This window comes from Pantherophis guttatus, chromosome 1 (genome assembly GCF_059756535.1).
Source record: "Pantherophis guttatus breed Tessera chromosome 1, ASM5975653v1, whole genome shotgun sequence".
Taxonomy (NCBI): Eukaryota; Metazoa; Chordata; class Lepidosauria; order Squamata; family Colubridae; genus Pantherophis; species Pantherophis guttatus.
This window is the reverse complement of record NC_142063.1, coordinates 300,202,244-300,218,768: the sequence shown is the minus strand read 5'-3', so window position 1 is coordinate 300,218,768 and position 16,525 is coordinate 300,202,244. Positions and strand designations below refer to the sequence as shown.

Genomic DNA, 16,525 nt, shown 5'->3' with positions numbered 1-16,525 from the left:
GACTCAGGACGGTGCACAGCCAAACAATAAAATACATACATACAAAATTTAAAAGTGGAATTAAAATCAAATTAAATAGTTTTGGCCCAGACAAATTAAAACCCCAATCAATTTAAAACCAATTTTAAAATTTGAATATATAAAATACTAAAAAATATTAAAAAATTAAAAATCTTTTATAAAAGAGGGAGAAAATTAGGCCAGGCCCGCCTGGTGAAATAAAAAGGTCTTTAAGGTGCGGCAGAAGGTGCGCAGATCCGGGATCCTCCGTATCTCCGGGGGGAGCTCGTTCCAGATAGTAGGTGTCCCCACAAAGGCTCTCCCCCTCGGGGCTGCCAGTTGGCATTGTTTGGCCGATGGCACCCGGAGGAGCCCCTCTCTATGGGAGCGTACCGGCCAGTGGTAGGCTATTCGTGGTAGTAGGCGGTCCCGCAAGTACCCAGGTCCTGAGCCATGGAGTGCTTTAAAGGTGGTAACCAAAACCTTGAAGCGCACCCGGAAGACCACCAGGAGCCAGTGCAGCTCGCGCATGTCGCTCCCATTACCACCCGCGCGGCCGCACTCTGCGCCAGTTGGAGCCTCCGGGTGCTCCTCAAGGGGAGCCCCATGTAGAGAGCGTTACAATAGTCCAGGCGGGAGGTGACGAGGGCATGAGTGATTGTGCGTAAGGAGTCCCGATCCAGAAAGGGACGCAACTGGCGGATCAGGCGAACCTGATGAAAAATCCTCCCGGTCACGGCCGTCAAGTGCTCTTTTAAAGACAGCCGTGAATCCAGGAGGACGCCCAAGTTGCGCGCCCTCTCCGTGGGGGCCAATGATTCTAAATGATTTAGAATTTGTAGTATTTTTGTATCAGAAATATCTGCAATGGACAAGGACTGTATTCCTCATGACAGAGTTTAAAAACAACAGTGAACTTGAGTGTCTACTTATTTTGTTTAAGCCCAGATTATTTTAGAAGCAAATTAATCTAATGTATCTCCAAGCAATGTACATCTAAACAACTATTAGTTTGTATCCACATCAACAAAAGAGTATTTTGAATTATAGCCATATCCATCCAATGAATAGAAAGAAAACCTGTACCTATAACACCATTTTGCTAAAGGAAAATGAAACCTTCTGTTCACCTTAAAACCAGCACAAAAAGGCAAGTGCAATTAAAAGTACTCATACCCAAAATGCTGCACTTCATAAGAATTAATTTAAAGGCTTTCTTTTTCTCACATTAGTAATAAATGGATCATGTTTCAAAAATTAGTTAAAGGGTACCTGTAATAATCACAGCTGATTCTCTACTGCATGTAATTATGATGTTGAAAATATACAGTATCCTAGAGTAAACTATAGATGTTGCCATAATACATAGTAGAAGGTATTCTAGTTTAAAATTAGTATAATTTGCATATTATGGCATTTATATAGATAATATAAAATTTGCTTTTCTGGTTGTATTTCTACCCCATTGAAAACAAAAGATAAATATAATGTGGTTTTATATTTTTATTTTATATACTACTCACCAAAGCTGGTTCTCATGAAATTTGGGGGAACAAAAACAGAACAAAAACAGAAGAATATATATCTCAAACTCAGCACAGACAATTGTTGTTGGTTTGACTTTGCTCTTAGAAAAAAAGTTACAGTCCAGAAAAGACAACATTTGGTAATTAGTGTACAGGCCTGAATGTGTAAATTAGAAACTGGTTTCTAGGAATGGTTTTGTATTATAATGATGCAGTCACACAGTATTGATGTCAAGCATTCAAAGAATGATAATAACACAGAATTCTTCAAAATTATTATAAAACTGTAATGTGATCACCTGGAACCCTGTGCCAAACTGCCTCTTCAGTTTAACTCCCTATGACAGTGACATATTTCAACAAGATGACAGATTTAGTAATGCCCTTTACAGTTCAGAGAATTTTACAACAGCTCTGGTTTATAAAGCAGATTATCTTCTTTTTTGTTGTGTGTTGTTCAATGACTAGGTATTCTGTTTGGTGATTAAGCTAACTTCCTCTTATTTTTCCTATAAGCAAAGCATCTAGGTGCTTGGCATGTATGTACATAAACTGTCCCACACACATTTCCAGTGCTTCTTTTACTCATGAAAATAAAGGCCTCTCTGAAGATTAAAAATTACAACAACAACAAAAAAAAATCATTTTGCCAAATCTATGGCAACTCATGTACTTCAATGCTGAAAATCCAGACCTTTCTGAACTGTAATAGCCCTCCAAAATACTAGCTCTTAGAAACAGCATCTACATTTCTGTCTAGCTATGCTTCTTATCACTTTTTAAAAAGTGCATTTTGAGAAAGAAAGAAAGAAAGAAAGAAAGAAAGAAAGAAAGAAAGAAAGAAAGAAAGAAAGAAAGAAAGAGGGAGGGAGGAAGGAGGAAGGAAGGAAGGAAGGAAGGAAGGAAGGAAGGAAGGAGACAAAATGCATTCTATAATAACAACAGGAAACAGATTAATGACATTCCATTTCTGAAGCACCCTTTCAAGAGGATATTCACAAGAGGTTCAAATGACAAAAACATGGTAAAAATAGATTGGTCTATGAGGTATGCACAATTTTTTCAATACTTCGTGACACCGCAAGCCTTTTTGCAGTACTTTTCCTTTTCTTGTCTTACAATACAAGATCTCTCAGATAGTATTCAAAAGATTTTTTTTTAAAAAAGGAAAAAAGCTACTAAACAGGTATCATGGGGCAGTCACAATACCATAGCCAGGGCTGTGAATTATGTTAAACAGATTCAGCATAATTAATTACAATACAATTTGAGTTGTGCAGATGAAGGATCTCTACCACAAGACTTGCAGTACAGACTACTGAAGAAAGAGTTGCTGAAGATTTGGAGTTTTAACTACAGTGTTGAATACTACCGGTGATAAAAGCATTCTCTGCTACAGATATTCACCTGTGATGGCTGCATAACTGCATTTCCTGTTAAAATGCTGAATTTGCTGACATAGGTATGCTGAAGTCACCCCTTTTAAAAATATGGATAATTTTTAAAATATATCATTCGGTCACTATATTGTCGATCCTTTCTTCTAGCGGAGTTTAAAATCCTCCCCCAAAAGGAGAGAAAGTCCATCCAGTATGCTCCTTTCTACTGGCATATTCATATTTGAACACATAACATGATGCATTCTGTAAAGTACCCAAGTTCCTCATTGTGTCCTTGTGTCTCATTCATTCACCTTTTAAAATAGGCATTCATAAAAATACTGAAGAATGCAGTACCACATACCACCTGACAAAAATGCAAATAACTGTACAAGAATTAGCCACAAATTGCTAAGAGTCATCTCTCGGGAAACAACTTCAGTCTGTCCTTGCAGAGGAGGGAATGTTCCTGAAACAGAAAAAAAAAAAAAAAACCATTTTGTGACAAGTTCAATTTACCTTTCTAATTTTTTTTCTCTATATCATGGATTTAACAAGAACTCAGGGCACACCAGATATAACCCTGGCTCTCTTTTATGATCATCAATACATTAGGAAGAGGTTGTGTTTCCCATCTGCAAACATTTTCCTATCTGGAGTAATTATTGTTTATATATCTTAGTAATGTTTATTCCACTAAGTCTAATTAGTTTTACCAACATTTTGATTTCTTATCAAATCCTAGTCAAGCAATGGAAAATGAATGTAGCTTTGTTTAATTTCTGTTTGGGTAAGCATTGGGGTTTAGCTTCAGCTCTGATTAGCATCAGAGCTGAATTCTTCGACCTTGAAATAGGGTTTCCTTTTCAAAGAACTCACATAGACAAAGGAATCAGAGTAACTTCAATAATTTTGCTTATCAAGAGACTGCTTTGCTCACAAAGCAAGACACTGCATCAAATCTAAACAGAAGGGCTTTAGATATATACAGTTTAAAAGATTCTCTTTGAATTTTTCTAAAATTAAAGAAGCAAAGATGACAGCATTTCTGAAATGAAACAGCGTGGTGAACTAGTATTTAAATGTAAGATTAATGTATTATATGCATTTATTTGAAAAATAACATTGTTCAATAACTCACTCAACAAGTGACATTGTCTCTTAAAACTTTAAAAGTTTATGGCAACAGGAGAGGCACAGGACAATTTTCAATAACTCTTATTTTTCTAGCCACCTGAACTTTTTTAGACAAATCTACAAGCTATGAAATAACTTGTGGTTTCTACTATAGATTTCTTCTTTGTTCCATGATTAGGTGTCAACAAAAGTCTAATGGACATCAAAGATTTATTGTACAAAATATTTAATGTCCATGTTAAAAATATATATTATCTCAGGAAAGGAGACTAACCCAAACACATATCCATTGCGTGGTGGACCAACAAAATGAGAATATAAATAGGAGTTGTGTAACAGAACAGCAACACCTACATTGATTAAGAAATTGTTCGTGGTGTTGTGTTAAGCAGACAATTCTTACATAGTACCTGTCTTGTAAAAGTGTGACAAAAGACCCTCCTTTTCAATGAACCGTTGATATAACCAAACAGTGAGTGCTTCAGGATCATTGGGTACATCCTTAATTGGAAAAATTCTGCATTTAAAAAAAAAACAGAAAAGTCAATTAGATATATGAAATATTTTTATTTTTTCAGATAATTTTATTTTTGCTTTGAACTCTATCAGGATTTAGTACATGTTCCAATATTTACCCAGCTTATTTTTTAACAATAATCTATAATATTTAGTATTATTCAAGGGAAACATTTTTAAAATTATTGGGACGGTTGAATTATCAAATGATAGTTATTCTTCAATTTCAGGTTTAAAAAATAGACATTAATTCTGGCTTTCAGTTCAAACTCTAGTATCTGGCCTATATTTCACTAAAAGCTGCATTTTATTCCTTCAGAGACCTCTACATTTTGTAAACAAAAAATGTAATTTAAATCTTGTATTAAATATCTCATCTGGATTCTGAAAAAGAGAATCAGCAATTAAATATTTACAGATATAAATATGTAATACATATATAAGGCCTGATAATTCTAGCTCTGATTTTATTTTCTATTTGCTCGGTCTATGAAGACAAGTACTATAAAAGAAAAATTAACATATGCAATACTATCTCTACCTAATGTTTCCATATGTGACTTACATTGTACAATTAGTATGATTCAGTAATGGTGAAATATGAAAAAATTATGCCATTTGCTACTTGTGATCTGCTCTGTTTCCCATCACATTTTTCTTTTTCTTTTCTTGATAGGATATGATGGAATAGATACTTAATTTTATTTAAATTCAAAATCTGAGACGCTCTCAGCCTGAAAGCACCACTTCATTCCAGTATTATATACAATGAGCAAGTTTAGGAAAATCAGTATTTAGATGAATGGAATCAACTAAGTCAAGTTAACATACAAAGAGATAAGGAATATTGACTTTTGAACACAATGTTATTTTATTAGATCAATTCTCATAGATTTGAAAATGAAAGATGTTTTCCTTTTGGCTCTGGCATTCCCAAATTGATGCTTTCCTCTCATTTTTATTGATTTATTCCTGTCTCTTTTTGCTTTACTCCTCCATTTTGGTTTCCTGAAGATAAGCAGGCTGGGAAGTACCTGAGATTCATTACCTATATTAATTTGAGATCCTTTATCTATGAATATGCATGTTTACATCATCTGCTACTTATGTATTAGTCCCCCCTGTCTTTCTGACAGGCAGGCAGACCCTATATCAGGTGGGGTCTCCTTCAATATTCTTTGGAAGGAGTCCCACTAGCATGTGTTGTTTAATAAGCACTTCATTAAGCCTTGATTATTTGTTTTGGGTCCTGCATTTTGATTCCAAACAAGTAAAACATATTTTTTCCTTCTGTCATCAGTTTATTGAACCTTCAATCTGCAAAGCAATGATTTCCTCTTTATTGCCAAGTAAATACCTAAGAGTGAAAAAAACCTTCCATGCAATAAAAATCCAAGGTTTTTTTTAGATGTTACCATAATAGCATAGTCTTCAGAGAAACATTTATTGCCTTAGCCTAGTACAAGAAAGCTAATTCACTGAATGAAATATTTCCTGTTCATTTGAACCACTACATATCTGTTTTACTCATTTCACGGCCAATTTCTGATTCTCATCATCCTTGCCAGGAAGATACTAAAAGGTCATGAAGTAGCTGCTTTTGTTAGTAAGCTCTCTAACGCAAGTGCCTCTGGGCTTCTCTTATGCAAGCCTACTGAGCACCAGCCTTCTGTTAATAGCATGAACTGGTGATCTAAGACTTAGGCATTCAGAAATATCTTTCATAATCAGAATCTGTTTGTACTGTCCTTTTTGTTGGTATGATTCTTTATCTCTAAAGCCTTTCTACTTACGATACAATTCATTATGCTGAAAAGTTGTTCAAATTATAGAATAAAACATTATTGAAAAACATTATTGCATTCTGTTATATTCCAGATGTATCCTATTTTGGGGGGCAGTTGGAATCATAGATTTGAAGGTACCATTCATCTACAGTATTAAATCCAATGTACTGTTCATTACAGGAATCTCAATAAAAGCATTCTCATGTTAGAAATTATTTTAACACATGATCATAGAATTGGGACATAACTAATATAGAGAGTGTTTTGTTCATTGAGCAAATAACAAAGGTTGCATGTTTACTCATAATATAGCATCATATTTTGCTACTTAATAAACACAGCTGTGAGTTTGCTGCTATGCCAGGAACACTGCAGTACACGGTTTAAGAACCTTTAAGGGCACTGTGAACTGAGAAACTTTGGAACCCTCTCTTGTAGGGTATAATAATCAAATCCTGAAAACTTGCTTCCTTTTTTCCCATTACACCAAAAAGAATCAAAGTGGAATTATTTTAAGTCTCTTTCTCATACTTCCTCCTTTCCCAGGACTCAGTAGTTTACTGATTCTTAATGGCTTTCCTAACAGCTCTTACACAACCTTGACAAAACTATCTCTGCACTCCGCTACAAACAGGGACATGGAGCCGGGAGACAACTAAGGGTCCACCTCAGTATTTATCTACAGGTGTCACACTGGGACCACATATAATAAAACACAATATACCTAATGACTGTATTTCAAATACTGTAAGCTCCATTTATTTATTTTTTTAATGGCTGGTACTACACAGTCATGGTAAGTTTTGATTAACTACAATTTCAAGATCCTATTCTAACTACACTAAACCAGCTACAGGTACCTGAACACACTTGTAAGTGGATCATAAGTTTCCTAACAAGCAGGAAGCAGCAGGTGAAGCTAAGCAGAATCACATCAGATACCTGTACAATTAGCACAGGGGCCCTCCAAGGCTGTGTGCTCTCCACACTTCTCTTCTCTCTGTATACCAATGACTGCATCTCTAATGATCCATCTGTTAAACTACTGAAGTTCGCAGATGACACAACATTGATTGGTGTCATTCGAGACAATGATGAATCCGCATACAGATGGGAGGTTGAACAACTAGCCTCATGGTGCGACTGGAACAATCTGGAACTGAACACACTCAAAACCGTAGAAATGGTGGTAGACTTTAGGAGAAACCCTTTCATACTTCCACCTTTCACAATACTAGACAACACAGTATCAACAGTAGAGACCTTCAAATTTCTAGGTTCTACGATATCGCAAGATCTAAAATGGACAACTAACATCAAAAACATCATCAAAAAAGCACAACAAAGAATGTTCTTTCTGCACCAACTCAGAAAGCTCAAACTGCCCAAGGAGCTGCTGATACAGTTCTACAGACGAATTATTGAGTCTGTCATCTGCACCTCTATAACTCTCTGGTTCTGCAACCCAACAAGACAGACACAGACTTCAGAGGATAATTAGAACTACAGAAAAAACAATTGCTACCAATCTGCCTTCCATTGAGGACCTGTATACTGCACAAGTCAAAAAGAGGGCTGTGAAAATATTTACAGACCCCTCACATCCTGGACATAACCTGTTTCAACTCCTACCCTCAAAATGACGCTATAGAGAACTGCACACCAGAACAACTAGACACAAGAACAGTTTTTTCCCGAATGCCATCACTCTGCTAAACAAATAATTCCCTCAACACTGTCGGACTATTTACTAAGTCTGCACTATTAATCTTCTCATCTTCTCATCATTCCCATCACCCATCTCCTCCCACTTATGACTGTATGACTGTAACCTTGTTGTTGGTATCCTTACGATTTATATTGAAATTGTTTCCTGATTGCTTATTTGTAACCTAGGATTATCATTAAGTGTTGTACCTTATGATTCTTGATGAACGTATCTTTTATTTTATGTACACTGAGAGCATATGCACCATGATAAATTCCTTGTGTGTTCAATCACACTTGGCCAATAAAAATTCTATTCTATTCATTCTATTCTATTCACATATATTGTTACTAAGCCAGATATATATTTGATATCTTTCCATTTGATTTATTTTTAAGAAATTTGAACTGGTTCCTATTAAATTTTATTGGTTATTTTCAGTCCACATCTCTTGCCTTAGCTAGCCAACGTAATTTTGAATGCTGCTGCAATTTTCTAGAACATTAAGTTATGCCCAGTTCAAACTATTAAAGAATGTGTTAAACAGTATGTGACCAAAAATGAATGCTGTAATACCATCTGGAGTTTACCCCCAATTTATTTCCAGAGACTCAAGCAGCTTAAAGAATGAATATATGAAAATAAAGAATAAAAATCAATCAAACCAATACAACACCATTTTGGGTTACATAATCTTATTCATCTCAATCTGAGGAACCATGATTTTATAGGTCTCTGAAAACAGTGTATATTGAGGGGAGGGAGGGGATAACTGAATATCTAGGAAAAAATTGCTCCAAAGGAGGGGGTCTATTTCTAAGAAGAGTTCTATAAAATCCCTGAAAGATGCATCTCCTTGTTGGTGGGAGTCTCAGCAGGCCTTCTCTCCCACTTTTCACTGGACAGGAAAATTCAATTTAGAGAAGGTGGTCAGTGAGATAAACAAGTTGATAAAGAACTTGGTGATGAGCACTGACTGAATTTTCAAGTCAGTTTAATCGATGTGCCACCACTCTATATTTAATCAGCTTGCTAATCAGGATAACACGGAAACTATAAAGGCAGGATGGATACACATACATACATACACACACACATCACCTTTATTATAATAAATATATAATTATTAAGTTAAATGCTTTATTGAAGTCCATAGCACTAACAAAAGAAAGCCTGTTCAGAATATCTGGTCTGATAAGACTTATTCTTGATAAATCAAGGTTGACTTCAATTAATCACAGCATTGTTTGGAGGTTTTTTCTTATTTAATAGTTTATAATCTGCTTTAAATGATTCAAAGATTTAATGTGAGTCTGACTGCAGAATAATTCCATAATACGTTATTTTTCCCATTTTTAATGGCAGGAACATTTGCTGTTTTCCATCATGTAGAACTTTTAAGTATTCAGCAAGATTTCTCACAAATAACAGACATATGTTACAATATATTATACCATGATTTAGCATTACATAAACTTCATAAAATAAATCTGCACAAAAGCTTTGGACCTGCTTCCTCTCCTCCAATCTTATGGGGAAGAATGGCTTTTTCTATCACTTAATTTCATTTTATAGAATCCTAGCTTATTCTTACTATTGTTTATCACGTCTGCCCACTGTTGAAACATACTTGTTTGAAATTGTGTTCTAAAATAGGGTTAATTGATTTTATAAGAATCTGCACAGCATACTATAAAAGCAAAAGTGAAACTAAATGCTAGCAGAGCCCTTCTGGATGCATGGGAAAAAGCAGAAGTCTCAAGTGCAGCGGTGATTCCTTCCAGCTCATATAGGTAGCACTATGAAAATCTTCCACAATTTGGTACTCTCCAAAACTGTTGAACTATAATTCACATTATTCCCACATGGGGAAAATCAGTTCTTAGATGAGTGGAATTAATTAAATCAAGTTGCTATATAGAGATATAAGGCCAAAATTACAATGGGTAATTTTTTGTGTGGTGACTTGCATTCCCATGAAATGCCCCCTCCTCTTGGGTTATGGGAGATGTTTTCCTTCCTGTTTTATCACCTTATTGTTTAGTAACCTGAGCTCATTTGCTTACAGTAACTTGAGGTCCTTTACCTACTACTTAGATTAGTATCTGTTATTTATGCATTAGTCTCTCCCACCTTTTAAAGATATAAATATGAGTGTCCCACCAGTATGTGCTGTTTAATAAAACACTTCGGGTCCTGCACTTGATTTCACACCAACCATTACAATTGTTGGCAGAAGAGTGATGGAACATGCAATCCTGTATTTTACAAGAGATCAGGAAGAAGAAAACTATTATTTAATGTTAAGTGCAAGTGTTAACCACCCTATTTTTAAATTACTGTTTTGTAAGTTGCAGAAACTGGCAGCATTGAAAACAAATTTAAGGAAAATAAAGAAATTCACTATGTTCCATATTCTCCCCATATTTTTAAATTAGCAGCGACAAAGCTGAAAAAATGATACACCTAGAAACACAAATAATATTTTTTTCTTTTCTTACAAAAGTAATTATTCTCATGGTATTTCAAGTTGTTTAGCTGAGTTGTTAGCAAGTTATTATTGGCAGTTCATTTTGGTTAAGGAGATTTGATTTACCATCCTCATGAACTTTGTTGCTGTTGCAATAAATGTTAAAATATGCAAGAAAAAGTGGCAGAAAGAGCTGTTCCAGGCAGGGTTTTAACCTGTTTGGGGTCTCCTTTTGTTTTATTCTTGTTTAATACTTATTTAACTCTTAGGAAGTTTTCTTTTTGTGTTTGTAAGCTTATCACAGATATCTTAAATATGTTTACTATTACATATGCTAAAGCCTAATCATATATACATTTATATAAGGAGGGGCTTCTTCCTCAAGCTCACTAGTTTGGACTTGGAACTGTAACTTATAGCAACCACGATTTAAAATATACTTTCCAGCATTTCCAAATGCAAAATTGCATGCTCAAAAGGTAAAACGCTAACTATAAAGCTGCTTATACTTCTACAGAATTGTATGTTCTGAGATGTCACATTAGGAAAATTTCAAATCCAGGCCTGTTAAAATGAATTGAAGACAAAAAGTGCATTTCATACCTGTAATGTACATGAGTAATTGTTGGCCGCCTGTAGCCAAGAATCCATGTCTGAATGTCTATGGGCTCAGCTTTGGGATATGCAATAGTTGTATCTATCACCCACTGAAGACCTTTTGATTTACTTTCTAAAAAAAGAAATTATAGAAGAAAGAAAACCAAGACAACAACACTTTTAATCACATATATCATAATTCTAATATAAGATTTCATTAATGTTAACATTCTAATAATTCATCCCTAAAAGATATCAAATCCCACATACTATATTCAAAATGTTTATTTCTTAACTTGGATAACAAATGGAGAATTCTCTTAATCTGCAAACTGCTACCTACATACATTGGCTAATTTTAATCAGTACTATATATCAAGTGTTGGATATAAAAAATTGTCCTGATTTCTTAATAAGCCATGAAGTAAATCAACACTGCAATGTAAAAGAAAAATACTTGCCATTCAAATGCTTTAAATATATTATATGGTGGTTTATGTTTTTATTATTACATTATATTATTAAATTTGTTTGCTGCCATTCTTAAGGCAACTCTGTGTTAATGGAATTGTTCTAATATCAAACTTAAATAATAATAAAATTGTGGCTAAAATATGAATTTAAAAAATCCATGAGCACTGGATGTGCATTATTTGGTGTTCTATCAACAAGTGAATGGCTGATAAGCCAAGCACTTAACTCAAGCTATAAATGCTAAGTGCTAAATGTATGTTTGTGTATTCTTTCCAGGCAAAAGAACTGACATCAGGCCAATAAGTAACTTTAAAGTGCTTGCAATTTCTAGTATCTCTAGCTTAGCTCTAAAATCTATTTTCAGATCCAATTTCTACACAGGAATATACGAAGTTTGATTCTGGTATTAAGAACTAGAACTCCCTTTCTCTCACATCTGTTTGCAAGATAATTCTTGTAATTCTTTAATATGCATGGTCCTTTAGTAAATATACCTTTGACACATAGAAACTTTATATTTAATACAACTGTTTAGCACAAAGCTGATTAATGTAAATGATACATTTCTTAATAACTAGAATATTGTAATCTACATTCCATTTAAATCAGGATTTTCATTATCACCTATATGATAATTAGACAGAAACCTTTACCTTTTACCTACATCACCTTGCAAGTCCTAGAAGGGTGGAGTTGACCCAGAACCTGTTGTTGACCCAGAGCCTGTTGTTGGGGAAGGTATGTGTTGCAATAAAGCATTGTATACAGGTTTGCTATGATGTGATGTGTCAAGTCCTTGGAGAGCAAAGAAGCGGGGCTATAAACATTCCTCAAATTGAAATTTTCATGAATATTCTTGTCATAACATGAGTATAGTTATTTCCCTACACCAGTATTGTACCATTTAGATCCGATGCATATGGGAGGATAAAGCATGTTAATACCACTGATTTAATGCCTTAGCAATAGCTACAAAATCATTTATTGTTATAGTTCAGAATAGATCTATTAATCTCATTTATCAATATTGGACTGATGCTACTGATTTTCTGAAAGCCTGTTCTTGCAGTGCCCAATGATCAAATACCTATTCAATTCAAAAGCCAATACTGGACTCTCTGAGAGACTTGCTCGGCTGTGCACCTTTCAAAATATTGGCAGTGGGTAGCAGTTCAACAATAAATTAGGAGCAGACAGACATTGTAGGGATTTGTGCAGAAATTAATTAAAATACATTTAAAATTGTCATAGGGTTATACCCACTCTAATTTAAGTATTATAACTATTTTAGAAACTTTTCAAAATTACAAAAGTTAACTAAATAAAAATTAGTATTAGGAAATATGATGAGGAAGGATATTCAAAAGTGGACTACTATTATCATCTGTGGTAAAAGTTCGAGGTAATTCCAAATTGCAAGACTGGTGCCAAAACCAAGTTACATGTTTCTTTTTGATTACCATCAAGTCATTGTCAACTCTTAATCACAGATAGGCCCTTTCAGGATGAGCCTAATCTGGCCTGCCAAATCTTCCAATGGTGAACCCATCACCACTACAGTATACTTGAATCCATTAACTTTGCTGCTAGTTATCCTCTTTTTTGTTCCATTTTTTTTCAGCATTAGGACTTCTCAGGGGATCTGAATCTTTGCAAGATATGTCCAAAATATGATAATTTGACCCTGGTCATGTTTACCTCAGGTGAGAACTCTGAATTGATTTATTCTATAACTCATTTGTTTGATTTCTTGGGTATCCAATGGGAGTCTTCTCCCACACCAAAAGCATCAGCACTTTTTCTACCCTGCTTCTTCAAAGTCCAATTTCCATACAATATTGCCTACATGATTTTTTGGTGGAAACATATCACATTTGAATATATTTTCGAAAGCCTTCATCATTATCCTACCAAATACTAATTTAGGGCATACTTCTTGATTGCTGCTTCCTTTGCTAATTTGTTATTGATAGTTAATCCTAAAAAACAGAAATTATTCAGTATTTCAATATCTTCAATTGACAGTTCTAGAATTGGTTGCTATAACTGCTGTCATCAGTTCAGTTTTCTTCATATTTAATTATAATCCAATTTTTTCAATGTGCTCCTTGACTTGCATTATTACAGCTTCCAGATCATCTGCATTTTCAAACAGCATGCTAATATAATCAACTGTAAAAGTCATTGCTGTTTCTTCCTCCAATTTTAAAACTATATCTTCTTCCAGTCCAGTTTCCTCTCAATATATTTTCAACACATAAACTGAATAAATAAACCATGTCTCTTTCCTTTGCCAATCTGGACTTACTATATTTTATCATCTTCTGTCTGGATTGTGGTTACCTGAACTGTATATAGATTTTAAAGATTTTTTAGTATTAGATGTTCTGAGAGATTCATTTTCCTAAAGACATCCTACATAAGCATCCTGTGGCTTTTTCCACAGTATCTCTAGTAATGATAGTTACTAACATTTATCAGCAAAGATGTGCTTGTTCTTTTTGGACTTTACTAAAGTAATTTGGAACATCAGACATCTCCCTTTCCATGTAGGGCTCTAATCTTCATTGGATTATCCTGAGCTTTTTTTTTTTTTTGGTGCTAGCATGCGAAATAAGGATATTGGATGATAGAATGGACATTTGGTTAAGCTTCCTTACTTTGGTACTAGTATGTATACTAACCTCTTCCAATTTTAGCCACTGTGGGTTTTTTTCCCAGATCTGATACCACAGATATTCCATTAATTGCCATAGTTTTCCACTAGACATGCTCATTCAATGTTGAAAACTCCTTCTCTGTTGGGAGATCCTTTGGAAGTGCTTTCTTGCTTTTCTGTGTCAACTTTATGTAAGTCACTCAGAGAGATCTGAACTGTGAGATGGGCAACAAATTAGACAGGCAGACAGATAGAACACTTCTATTCTCAATGTTTACAGATTTTTTTTTAATTCTGTTTCTTGTCTCTTCTATTTGATCTCTGAAATTCTTTGTTAAATTCTTTCCCATATTTTCGTCTGCTTCAGCTTCTCTTCTTGTCAATTTTCACCATTTGTTTTAGCATTTAGGTTGCTTTCTTCTGTTTCTTGGTCTCTTTTCATACTCATCCTTAACAACTTCTTTATTTCACTCCACAGTTCCTTTGGTTTCCTAGCAATGGGGTTTAGGACTTCAAAGTAATTTCTTACGTTCTCCTTGAAAATGCTGGGTATATGATCAATGTTGTAGTATAAAAATGGGCTGGTTCTAGCTAGATTTGGAACCTGCATAAAAACAGTTTGTGATATAGTTGATTTGATTTATGCGTACTCTGGCAATGTAGGCATCATTTTAGTTGTTTTGAAGACTGTGTTAGCAATGAAGAAGTTATTGGATGACAGAAAAGAATGGCTTTCTTTTGCTTCTTTTCTATTTCCTAGGCCATATAGTCCAACTACATTTTCCTTCTGACCATTTCCAACTTTGACATTCCAGGTTCCAATCACATGTTCTGTTGATTTCAGATTGCCCTTGACCATAAAACTAATCAACCTCCTTTTCTTCTGCATCAGTGGTAGATAATCTTCATATGAAAAGTGTTGTCTGCAAAATCTAATTGATGTTATCTGGTCACTGAATGTCCTGTACCTAAGCACTGTTTTTGTTACAGTAAATCTTTCCTAATATGAAAGCAACATGATTTTTTGTTTTTCATGACCTGACCACTAAGCAATGTAATATAGTTCCCACTATAAAACTGTGCTTGCAGTTTTGGATTTTCTTTTCCTGCATGGTAATATCTTGAACTAGACATCCAGAAGGTTTTCATCTAACCACATCCTAAAAACTATTAGTACTCTGAAAGATCCTCAGCAATTCCTCAGAAGCATGTTGAGTGCCATCAGCCTGAGAGACCCAGCAGCCAGTACTATATCATCAGTTACTTTAACTTATCTCTGTGACTTTGTTAAAATACAGGAGTGGCTTACTATTTGCCTTCTCCCACATAATATGAAATGATGCCTTTGCTGTTGTCATCAAAGTAATTTATTTATTTATTTATTTATTTATTTATTTATTTATTTATTTTAAATTTATATGCCACCCTCTTCCCGTAGGACTCGGGGCGGCGTACAGAATTAAAACATATTACAATAGAAATCCTAAAAGCAGCCAATAAAAACCCCAACAAAATAAAAATCTCATAGCAGATCAGAGAATTCGCTGAAATAATAATCCAACCCCAGCATCTTCTTATGTTGCTGCTGCTTGATATAGCTTCCTGTTTGCTTTAGCTGGACAACTAGAATAATCTTGGTGTAAACTCCTAGAATTTTTCACTTATTCTTTTCAGGAATACCTACCTGCCCTGCTATGATGAGACAACACAGTAGGATGTGAGGGTATATGATTGTTTAACTACTATTAAATATGGTAATGTGCTAATAGTATGAAAATATTGCCCATATTGCATATCTTTCCTAACATTTGCCATATAGATACTTCAATAAATATGGCACATAAAATCCAGAGATTAATTAGAGTTTCAGGTAAGAACACAGTAATGGCTATATCTCAGGGGTGAAATCTAAAATTTTTCCCTACCGGTTCTGTGGGCGTGGCTTGGTGGGGGGGGGTGACTTGTGACTGAGTGGGCATGGCCAACTCGATGTCACTCACAGCCACGCCCACTCAGTCACAAGACCCCCTTCCACCAAGCCACGCCCACAGAACCCAGTAGGAAAACTTTTTAAATTTCTTTCTCCCACGGCTCTGCCCACCCGCCCTATTCCCTGGACTCCTACTGCTCACCTTTCTCCCGCAGCTGGCTGTCAGGGAAGGCAAGCACCCGAAAGGTACTGGAGTCGCTCACTCTCCTTCTTGAATGAGCCGTTCTGGTCCACGCGCTGGCTGCACAAGCGCACACCCAACTTGCCGCTGAATTAAATAAA

At 35.1% G+C, this 16,525-nt stretch overlaps 1 protein-coding gene across 3 annotated transcripts in view; it reads right to left on the bottom strand.

Annotated features, from left to right (window-relative positions):
• Positions 1-1,488: 1,488 nt before the first annotated feature.
• LPGAT1 (lysophosphatidylglycerol acyltransferase 1) overlaps positions 1,489-16,525 on the bottom strand; it is a 53,286-nt gene continuing 38,249 nt past the window's right edge. For all 3 annotated transcript variants that reach the window (XM_034427768.3, XM_034427770.3, XM_034427769.3), the window contains 3 exons: positions 11,127-11,253; positions 4,453-4,559; positions 1,489-3,374 (listed from right to left, as the gene is read on the bottom strand). In XM_034427768.3, coding sequence (XP_034283659.1) covers positions 3,223-3,374; positions 4,453-4,559; positions 11,127-11,253 — 386 coding nt within the window. In that variant the 3' untranslated portion in view covers positions 1,489-3,222. The remainder of the gene's footprint in view (positions 3,375-4,452; positions 4,560-11,126; positions 11,254-16,525) is intronic.